Source organism: Euphorbia lathyris, chromosome 1, assembly GCF_963576675.1.
Source record: "Euphorbia lathyris chromosome 1, ddEupLath1.1, whole genome shotgun sequence".
NCBI classification, from domain to species: domain Eukaryota; kingdom Viridiplantae; phylum Streptophyta; class Magnoliopsida; order Malpighiales; family Euphorbiaceae; genus Euphorbia; species Euphorbia lathyris.
This window is the reverse complement of record NC_088910.1, coordinates 101,626,369-101,637,939: the sequence shown is the minus strand read 5'-3', so window position 1 is coordinate 101,637,939 and position 11,571 is coordinate 101,626,369. Positions and strand designations below refer to the sequence as shown.

The 11,571-nt window shown below is 39.0% G+C and overlaps 1 protein-coding gene across 1 annotated transcript; it reads right to left on the bottom strand.

Annotated features, from left to right (window-relative positions):
• Positions 1-1,032: 1,032 nt before the first annotated feature.
• On the bottom strand, positions 1,033-2,578 carry LOC136209172 (zinc-finger homeodomain protein 9). Its single transcript, XM_066000573.1, has one exon. The coding sequence runs from the start codon at positions 2,284-2,286 to the stop codon at positions 1,336-1,338; it is 951 nt and encodes a 316-aa protein (XP_065856645.1). The 5' UTR covers positions 2,287-2,578; the 3' UTR covers positions 1,033-1,335.
• Between the last annotated feature and the right edge of the window lie 8,993 nt (positions 2,579-11,571).

Genomic DNA, 11,571 nt, shown 5'->3' with positions numbered 1-11,571 from the left:
TAAACATTAAGACTATTTCTTAAAATATATTATATATATATTCCAAAACATTAATTTGAAACTTATCCCTCAAAATTAATTTTTATATAGATATATATTCCAAAACATTAATTTGGAACTTATCCCCCAAAATTAATTATAAATAGTTGAGGCCAGCCATGTAATTATTTATGGTAGAGTATAGGGTTACAGACCCATGCTTAGGCAGTTGGATACTTTCAACTAAGTGCCCCCACAAAACAACATTACTGACTTCATCAATGACCAAATACCAAAACAACCCACTTGACAAGACACAATATTACATTTAAGTACCTACCTACGTCATCCTATTTTATTTTTTATTTTTAAATTTACACTTCAAGTAATTAACTATTTTAATTAATCATTCCTACTTCCCTTTTAAGGAAAGCTGATTATTAAATATTACCCTAAATTAAGAGACCTCACATCTTATCCTCTCTCTTTCTTACCTTATTATAACAACAGATTAGCTTAAATATTAATAACCCCTTTCTCTAATCAGTATTAAATAATATCTCTATAAATATTGCTTAATAATGCACCATGCACTTTAACATTAAATAAAGTATTAATTTTGATGAACCCAGAATCAGATTGTATATAGAAATGTTGATGATTGAAAAGGGTTTTGACATGATTAAAGATTTAATTAAATAATGTTTAAAGAACAAGTTCTTGAAATCCCATATGTATGCAAATTCAGACATACCTAAAAATTATTATTAGTATAATATAAAGTTAATGAGATATGTTAGAATAATATGTAACCGCCCTTTAATCCATGGGAGACCACTTTTTGCTTCTTTCTTTCAGACACAAGATAAGAAGAATCTCTCCTTCTCCTTCTTCTTCTTCCTTTCTCTCTCTATCATAACCTAATCTCTCAATGAAGAGACATTTGATTCATTAATTCAATTTTAACTACTAATCAGACTGATTGATTTAACATCAACATTAATCTCACTTCAGACTAAAATCATCCCAATTCAATGGATAAACAGTGAAGAATTAAGCAAGAACTAATCAAGATTAGCAAATTAAACTCAAGATCAAGAACAAGAACAAGATGAAAGAACGGATCAATTTTTTTTTTCTTTTTTGTTTTTGGTTCCCTAGGGATCAAACTCAATTCTCAGCTCAGCAACAACGGGGAAGAAGATGGTCATTAATTAAACTAAAAAAAAAAAAGAACAAAATCAGATTAAAGAAAAAAAAAGGAAGGGAAAAAGAAAGCTACGGAAGCAGACTTACTCTCTCTATCTAGCTAATTAAAATTTATTATGATATGTCATACTTCTCCAGATCGATCGATTAAGAAGAGGAAGAAGACCCATTAGTTCCGACATGTCCAACATTGTCATTCTCGAACTGATGATGATTATTAAGGTTGTTGTTTCCGCCGCCGCCGCCGATGTCACTGTTGCTGCCATTTCCATGTCCATGTCCATGTCCATTAGCGTCTCTTTTAGCGAAGGTGTTCTTGTTATTATGCATCCAAACTTTTAACACACCTTTATCAACCCCAACTTCATTACAGAATTCTTGAACAATTTCTTCATCTCTTTTCTGCATCTTCCACCCTACCCTCTCCGCGAAATCATGCATTCTATCCTTCTGATTCTGACTGAATTTCGTCCGGAATCGCTTCCTCCCGGAGGAGGAGCCCCCACCGGGGACAGACATACCTGAATTATCATTATGCACACCGGCAGACACTCCTCCGGAGAGAGCGAGTAGCATGTGAGGCGCAGAGGGGTAAGAGGATGAGATCGGAGGAGGAGAAGCTGAATTGGGGCTCCGATAAGGTTGAGGAGGCGGAGGTGGAGGGTGATGACGGTGGTGAGGTTGGTACTCAATTGTGGTGGTGGTGTTCCCAGGTGGAGCTGGGAGTAAAGGAGGAGGAGAATCATCCGGGTCACGGCGGTGGAAATTCCGATGGCAACCACAAGCGGCGCATTTGAAAGAGGTGGGGTCAGTGTGGGTAGCGTTAGGAGAAGGCATGAACTCTCCGCAACCATCGAGAGCGTGACCGCCGATTGAAGCAGCGTGATTCTTGAGACATTCTTTGTAAGTCACGATCACCGGAGGAACAGTCAGGTGGTGGTGGTGGTGGTGGTGGGAGTGAGGAGTGGTGCGTTTAAGGACGCCGTTGGTGAAAGATAACGGCTTAGCCTGGTGGATCCGAGGAGGAATTTCCGTTTCTTGGTCAGGTGATTTTGTAGTTGGAGTATTATTGTTGGTGGTTGTTGGGGCTATGTCCATTGCTCAAACATTTAATTTTGGTGTTTAGAATAACAAATGAAACTCAAAATCTATTTAAAAGAGGCGGTTGTTGTGACGGAGGAGCTGGTGGTGTTTCCGGCAACGGTGGTGGTGGTGGGGAAGAGGAAAATGGATTAATTTTGAGGAAGAAAGAGAGAAGGATGAGCAGTAATGAGTATTGATAATAAAAATCAAAGAGGGTTTTTGTGGTTGTGCTTCTTAAGCTTAACCCACTTGTATATTTTTTGTTTTTTTAACCATAGTTCTAATATCCATGGTTAACTCTCACTTGGCCCCACACTCAGTTTAGATTGTTGTGAATGTAATAAATAATACCTTACCTATGCCTAATATATATATAATAGCAATTGACCCTATTTCTGCTTACATTTTCTTTTTTGGATTCTCATTTTTATTTCTTTGCCTTATTTTGACATCAATTAATTATTTCTTAAGCTCTTTTTACTACTTTTTATTAATGTTAGGGATACTGTTTCTAAAAATATGAAATTTAGTCAAATATTAGGGATACTCTTTTATTAATGTTAGGATAAGGATCAGATTTCATTTTAAAACACGTTAAAAATAGGTAAATTTAACTAAATATATATAAAATTGTATAAATTTAACCGTAACATTTCCAATCAAAATCAATTTTAATCTTATATTACTAATTTTTTTTTTAAAAAAAATTGGTTTGACTGTTATTTATACATTATGTTAGAACGTCCAAACAAATTTATGGATATAGATGAAATTAGCTAAAAACCCCTTCAAACGACGGTTAAAAACCGTCATCCCGCAAGATATAAATCTGTCACAGGGCTGGCTGCCGTCTGTTGCACATTTAGACGACGGTTAGATTATGTCATTTGAAGATACTATACATGACATCAGCGTAATTTAGTACTGTCATATGAATATTGTTACCATGCATCTTTTTATTTATTAACGTCACCTTTAATGTCATCACATGACACACTAATAATTAAAAATGTCAAGTAGCTATATGGAAAATTGGCATATTGGTATTCGCGGTGACAATTTTTATAATAATTTCTGTCGTAGTAACTTGTATCAGATGGCATAGGTCTTAATCAATCATGTCAATAGATTTATTTTAGATTACAGATGTGTTATTTTAATGTTTTTTTATTATTGGTTAGATGATATTTTTTTAACCGTAAATGTCACTTTTTGCCTTCTTCTTCGAATGAATCTGGTAATGAACAATAATCAAATGAACAAGAATTTCTGTATATCAATGATTTTAAATTTATTGGAGACTAGTGCTCATAATCTATTTACATTTGAACTAGACAAATTTCTGAATATAATAAGGTAAAAACAATAAGCAATGTACATCCCCAAATCTGTCAATATGTCAATCTTTCAAGAGGCGCGGTGGTGTTGATTGGAAGCCAAATCCAACTTGATCTACATGCATATCTAAGTCATCATTGCCTAGAATCCCCAAAGTCTTGATATCTACAAAACCAATTGATGCTCATTAATTACGTACCGTATACAGATAGACCTAATTAATATCGTTTTACCCTTTCTCCATTCTAAGACCCTTCACTTACCCACCCACATTATAAATATGAAGCGTTTAACAATTCTCAAGAGTCCACAACCCAACACTATACTTACTCTAGTTATATCTAGCATGGATATATGTATAAGGAACCTCTATCGTTGTGTTGAGTTGCAGATTTCCTGATTCCGATCTAAGGCACCCAGGTGGCTTGTCAATATATATGCAGGTCCTCACCATCAGTAATGGACTGCTGTGATGAACGGCCCTCCAAACACCCCTTATGAAGGAGGTATATTCATAGTCCACATGGACTTCCCTGTCGATTTCCCCTCCACCCCTCCAGTTGTAAGAACATGCATGAACTTATTAACACATAGAAATCAGTTCATATATATGCAAATACACTCATGACATTACTATTGTTTGCAGGTCATATTCAGGACCAAAATTTATCATCCTAATATCGGTCCTTTGGGGTATGTATCTATGCCCCAGCTACTTGATCGCCCTTCCCATAGTATTGCCACGATGAGATGATGCTATAAATCTATGCATTTGGGGTCTAATTTATCTATTCATGTTTGGGGTCTAGTTTATCTACTCATGTTTGGGGTCTAATTTAATTTATCTATGCATTTTATAGCTGTTGTGGAATATTTATGGACTGCTGGTAGAGCCCTTCATTGAGGGGCCATTTCCTGGCCGAGAGCGAATTGCTGAACGATACATCAGCAACAGGGCAGGTTATGTAGCAACTGCCAGGACATGGACTGAAGAGTATGCAGGGGATATATAATGTGCAAATGGCAAGCAAGGAGGGCATTATGATGTGACGTGCGAATAGCGAACAAGGGGGGCGTGATGTGCGAATAACAAGGACATTTGGATGCTGGACAACCATTGAGTTGGATGGTGTGGACTACTGGATGGGCATAGAGCCAATCTTGAAGAACAAAATGATTACTAATTACAAACCTACTTGGTAATCAATCTGATCTTCAATGTTGGCTCCATGCCCTCCAGTATTCGACGCCATTTAACTCTAATGGTTGTCCATCATCCAGATATCCTTGGTTACCATCTGCACATCATAAGCATGCAAGGGGGGCGTGATATGTGAATAGAAAGGAGATTTGGTTGCCAAAGAAACACTGAGCTGGATGGTGTGGACTACTGGATGGACATAGAGCCATTCTTGAAGAACATAATGATTACTGATTACAAATCTACTTGGTAATCAATCTGATGTTCAATGTTGGCTCCATGCCCCTCCAGTATTCCACTTCATCCATCCAGCTCCAGTGTTTCTTTAGCATCCAAATCTCCTTTTGTTGTTATTCGCGCATCATGCCCCCCTTGTACGCTATTCGCACGTCACATCATGATGCCCCCCTTGCACGCTGTCCTTTTTTTTTATAAGTAATACAAAGTAGACAACTTATTCAAATTGACATATATATGTATATTCAAGTGACACATAACATGCTATAACAAGTATTCAACTTATTCGTTTATGTCTATTCCTAAATTGATATGAAACATATGTATATTCAAGTGACACATAACATGCTACATGCCCAATGAACATTCATACACAAACTGAATCAGTTCTACTTCCTAAACAGAACATAAAACAAGCCAACATGATTCATACATAGACACATACACATTAATATCTACATGTCAAAATAAACATTAATAACAATGCACATAAATAACCCTTTACATGCCAAAGTGAGCACGGTGATGAACTATGCGATGCTCTAGCCACAAGTTCATAACTTATGCTGATAGCATCGAAAACCCATCACCATTCTAAATGGTTTCAATCATTTTAAAACCTATCTCATCAGTATAACTCATGTTAAAATAGAAAGGAATCAGGCAAGTTCATCATTTTCCGCTTTAAGAGTATGCCTAATCAGCTACCTTCCTAAATAGAATATCAAGTAGACAACTTATTCATGCATGTATATTCCTTACTTATTCATAACATTTTCAGCTTTAAGAGTATGCCTAACATGCTATGACAAGCTTAGTCATAAACTTGTGTTGTTAGAATCACTATGTACCTGCCTAAAGCCACCAATATGTACCTGCCACTTGGATTGTACAGTTCATGATGAAGTTAGCATGGTGATGAGGTGTTGATAGGGGTCAAAAACCCCTATCTTTGGGTACGGTTTTAGGACGGTTTTAAGCGTTATTTTATGAATAAGCGAGCAATTCTCGCATTTATATGCTTTTGTGTGAGTTAATTAGAAATTGGATATGTTATATTTACTTTTCGTTGTTTAGGCTCGTTTTCTGGTTATTTTAGGTAAATATGGCCAAATTGGCATGTACGTTAAATTTCCACTATCTTTTATAGCTAATTGATCCGCCAAAATTCGCACCAAACGGAGTGTTTACTCAAAATAAGCGATTGGTGGGTCAATTTAGCCTCAGAACTAATGTTATTTGGAGTTTTCATGCACGTGCAGGCTAAAACAGGAATAAGTTCGGGTGAAAGTTGTGTTTCGGGACATCCAGCAGTCGCACAAGGTGTTCTGGGCAATCCCGCTCGTCGAAATGGCCTTTTTGGGGCCGGATCGACGAGCTGGCACTGCCAGCCCATCGAGCTGGCCTCTAAGGGACCATCTCGGTGAGCTGGCATGGCCAGCTCGCATCAAGCTAGCCTTCGTAGGCCAGCTCGCCGAGCTAGCCCTCAAGGGCCAGCTCAGGTGAGCTGGAGGCCAGCTCGCGACGAGTTGGAGGCCAGCTCAGCTCGCTGAGCTGGCTCGCCCAGCTCGGCGAACTGCCCTACGGGAATCAGTCAAAAGACTGATTCCCGGTCCCACAAAGCCACGATTGACCCACGACTTCCCACCTGCAAAAGGATACGAATTAGGTCAGAAAGAGGGCCCGAACCGCGTCTATAAATAGGAATTTCCAATTGTAAATTAAATATCTTTCATTCTTGTAATTAATTTAGCCTTCACCCTTGAAGAATCCTCTCCACCTCCTCCATCTCCTTCAACCTCCATTGAAGCACCTTCGAAGCTCCGTCCATCGATGATTATTCAAGGTCCGTCCTTAAGACCTAGGAAGCCGGCTGCAGGGTAGACATGTTCCCTGAAAGGGATTTTCTTATCACCTTTCATCTAATTATGTTTGTACCCTTTGATACAGTCTATGAATCCTAGGCTAATTGTATCCCGTGACAATGTTCTTCGTCTTTAATAATATTTTAGCTCTTATTTTGTTCTATGATTTATTTATTTAATCTTTGTCTTACGCTTTATTCAATTGGTTTAACTCATTCAAAAGCCCCAAAATCTAGTAGGCACATATTATGAGCTGAATCTGACCTAGTTAGAGCCTAGGAGATTGACGACCTCTTAGTTGATTAAGCCCAAATTGCTGAGCCTTAGACCTAGTTTCGGCCTTACAAGGGAATCACGCACTAGGGACTTCAGGAGGGTAAGTAGGGTTAATCGCCTTGAATACAAGTGACTTAGATTAGGTTTTTAATCTATTGACCTAATAACCTATCTTCATTATTATCGTTCATACCATATTCCTTCGGGTAATTGCATTAGTGAAAGATCACCTAGGAGTAGTTTAACTTAATTAGGAGTAGAATAACTTAATTAGGAGTAGAATAACTTAGTTCGAATTAGTATAACTTAGCTAGGAGTAGTATAATTCAACTAGGAGTAGATTAACTTAATCAAAACAACTCAAAACCCACACAGCCTAGATAACACCTGAGACCAAGTAGCTCGATACTTGCAGGAATAAATCCTGTGGATTCGATACCTGGACTTGTCCAGATTTTATTACTTGATAACGACGGGGTACACTTATCCCTTAGTGAGCCTTCTTATGGAGGCGCATCAAGTTTTTGGCGTCGTTGCCGGGGATTTATTTCTTCTGCAATATCGAACCAAAGGTTGATTTTTTAGTTTAGGCATTCTTTTGTGAATATTCATTGTTTATATCATCTATACTTGTCAATATTTTATACTTGTTAATATATTGTCATACAGTCATTTCATACGATCTGTAGTATTATACTTCCTATATACTTGTAAAATCTCTTTCTCAGCAATTATGGACAATAAAACTCTAGAATCGTCCATGGCTGACCTCAACAAGAAAATGGATTTCCTTGTGGCCTCCTTTGGCCGTAACAACCAAACAGGGACACCATTTTGTGCACGATGTGGCCAGAATCACCCCGGTGAGGTATGCCATGTTAACCACCATGTACCTAGAGGTGAGAATGTAAGTTATTTGGGTAATCGTCAAAGGTATAACTCTGAACCCCTAACTTACAACTTTTATGATCGGGAACACACACGATATCCGCTAGGGCCATACGCGGCACCCACGGATAATCTCCCATATCCCCCTTCTAATTCTGATTTTTATGACAGGCAGACAGAGCACTCAGAAGGAATAATGGCTCTCTTAAGGGAGATATCCATCTGACTTGCAGCCAACGAGGAGGTATGTAGAACCCTGAGCAAACAACTCGCTGCGATCAGACAGGAGGAAAGGGAGTGCCAAGAGGCGTTCCTCTCACAAGAGGAAACGGTTCAAGCCATCGCCTTGAGAAGTGGCAAGGAAGTGGACACACTCGTGCCGCCCCAATCACAAACACAACCGTCACCTCAGGTAAGTAAGGAATCGGAAGTGGTAAGCAACCCCGGTCCCGTGTCTGAAACTTCAGCTCCTAGAGTAGCTGTAGAGAAAGTAGTTAGGCCTTATGCACCAAAATTACCATTTCCCCATAAACAGAAAAAGGCCAACTTAGATAAGAAATTTGCTAGATTTTCGGAAATCCTTAGTAGATTAGAAATCAATATTCCATTAGCACTAGAGGAAATGCCAAACTGTGCAAAATTTCTTAAAGACATGTTGTCGAAAAAGAAAAAGTTTGGGGAGAATGAGATAGTGGCCCTAACAGAACAATGTTCGGCCATAATCACTCATAAATTGCCCCCCCAAGATTAAAGATCAAGGGAGCTTTACCATCCCGTGTAGGATAGGCAACATGCATATAGATAGGGCACTATGCGATTTAGGAGCACGTATTAATCTAATGCCTTTATCTATTTTCAGGAAATTGGGACTCGGAGAATCCAAACGAACAAATATGACATTACAGCTAGCGGACAGGTCAATCGCACGACCTCGGGGCATAGTTGAAGATGTATTGGTAAAGGTGGATAAACTGATCTTCCCGGTCGATTTCGTGGTCCTCGACATGGAAGAAGATGACTCCGTCCCCATTCTCCTCAGGAGACCATTCCTTGCAATCGGTAGGACACTGATAGATGTTCATGGAGGTAAATTGGTCCTAAGGGTGCAAGACGAAGAGGTAACATTTAATGTTTATAAATCTATGAAATTTCCTCAAGAGCGTTCCAAAAGCTATAATTTTGTAGATGCATTAATAGACGAATGTGTTGAGGAAGTTAACCATAGCATGAAAGATGCCTCTTTGGATTTAGGTAGTGAGGAATGTGAGAACTTAAATGAACCATTCGAAGACCTCCCACCTGAAAAATGTTATTGGGTAAAGGGTAGAAAAGAGGACCTTGATCGTGAGATCAAGCCTAAACCTAAAACCTCACTGGAGGAACCTCTAGAACTGGAGCTCAAGCCCTTACCCAGCAATTTAAAATATGTTTTTCTTCAGCCCCCCACAGATTTACCCGTTATTATTTCTTCTTTGTTGACAGTTGAACAGGAAGAAAGATTGGTGGAGGTACTGAAAAAACATAAAGGAGCTTTGGGTGGTCAATCCATGACATCAAAGGTATCGACCCCAAAATCTGTACACATAGGATTTTTCTTGAGGAAGAGATCAAGCCATCTGCTCAACCTCAACGCCGGATCAACCCTAACATAAAAGAGGTGGTAAAAGCCGAGGTCATAAAACTCCTCGACACAGGTATCATCTTTTCAATTTCTGACAGCCAATGGGTAAGTCCGGTGCAATGTGTGCCCAAAAGGGGGGAACAACGGTAATGGAAAACGAGAAAAGGGAATTAATCCCAACTAGAAAGGTTACGGGTTGGCGTGTATGTATTGACTATAGGAAATTAAACGAAGCCACCCGTAAAGACCACTTTCCTTTACCATTTATCGATCAAATGTTGGAACGTTTGGCAGGGCACGAATTTTTCTGCACTTTAGACGGATTGTCCGGTTATATACAAATTCCTGTGGACCCTTTGGACCAAGAGAAAACCACATTCACTTGTCCCTATGGAACTTTTGCATATAGGCGGATGCCCTTCGGACTATGTAATGCTCCTGCCACATTCCAACGCTGCATGATGGCTATGTTTTCTGACATGGTTGAAGAGTTCCTAGAGATTTTTATGGATGATTTTAATGTTGTAGGACCTACTTTTGATCAATGTCTTAAAAATCTGGACCGAGTCTTAGAACGTTGTGAAGATAAAAACTTGGCACTCAACTGGGAAAAGTGCCAGTTTATGGTCCAAAATTGTATAGTGCTATGACACAAGGTGTCAGGAAAAGGGATTGAGGTCGATCCGGCAAAAATTGAGGTGATCGAAAAACTGCCTCCTCCTACCAATGTTAAATTGGTTAGGAGATTTTTAGGACATGCGGGGTTTTATAGGCGATTCATAAAGGATTTTTCAAAAATCACTAAACCCCTCACTCCATTATTACTAAAGGATGCTGATTTTAATTTTAATGAAGAATGTATGTCTGCTTTTAAATTATTGAAAAAGAAATTAATTGAAGCACTTGTTATGGTAAGCCCGGATTGGTCCCTTCCCTTTGAATTAATGTGCGATGCCAGTGATCTAGCTGTAGGAGCCTGTTGTTAGACAAGGTGCCGAACGGCCTCGCCCGGGCGGACTGAGGGGTGGACACCTCATGGCGACGTAAGCGGTGATTGGCACCGAAAGCAACCAATCATGGAATCAAGCTGCTCGACAGGACCGGAGCTCGGAGTATGGAAGAGTCGCCACCCACGAATGGGAAAATGAACACTGATCCCTTGCGGGAGACCGGTGAGGGTTCGGGAAACTTAGGTACGAGCCGAGAAGGCTAGCTCCTTTCCGGAGAAAGGCTACTAGGCACCCCGACATCGCCCGGTTATGAACCACCGGCCTCCTACTCAGCGTGTTAGGCGATAACGAACTAATCGCATATTTCTTTAAGTTTAAAATTCATTTGAAACCTTTTCTTTCTCGCTTTGAAAACCGTTTTGAGCATGTTATTCGAAAGCCATTTTAGTAAAGAATCACCCATTTTGCATAAATTTAAAGTATATAGGAGAGAGAGGGGGAGAAGAAAGAATTGATTTATTCACATTGTGATTTTATGCTTTAGACTATACACTAACTCTAAGCTAATCTCATTCCCCAAAAAACGAGTTTATTTACATGGTTCGTACCTTAATCGCCGTTGGAACGATTTAGGCACGTTTCAAAACCCCGTTAATGACGTTCACTCGAATCGCCGTTGGAACGACTCGAGCGTTTGAAAACGTTGAGCAAACATTTTTAATCTAAAAGCGTGATTAAGCATACAAGTCAATTTATTTTGTACAAAAACCATTTAATTAGGAAAACAATTCAAAACTTCATTATTCACAAAAGCAATTTTAATTACAAGGTTCGCTTAATCCGTCATTGGAACGAATTAAGGTTTTAACACGTGATGCTTTAGGAAACGGTTTAAAGTGATAAGAAAGCCTTTTATTTACCTTA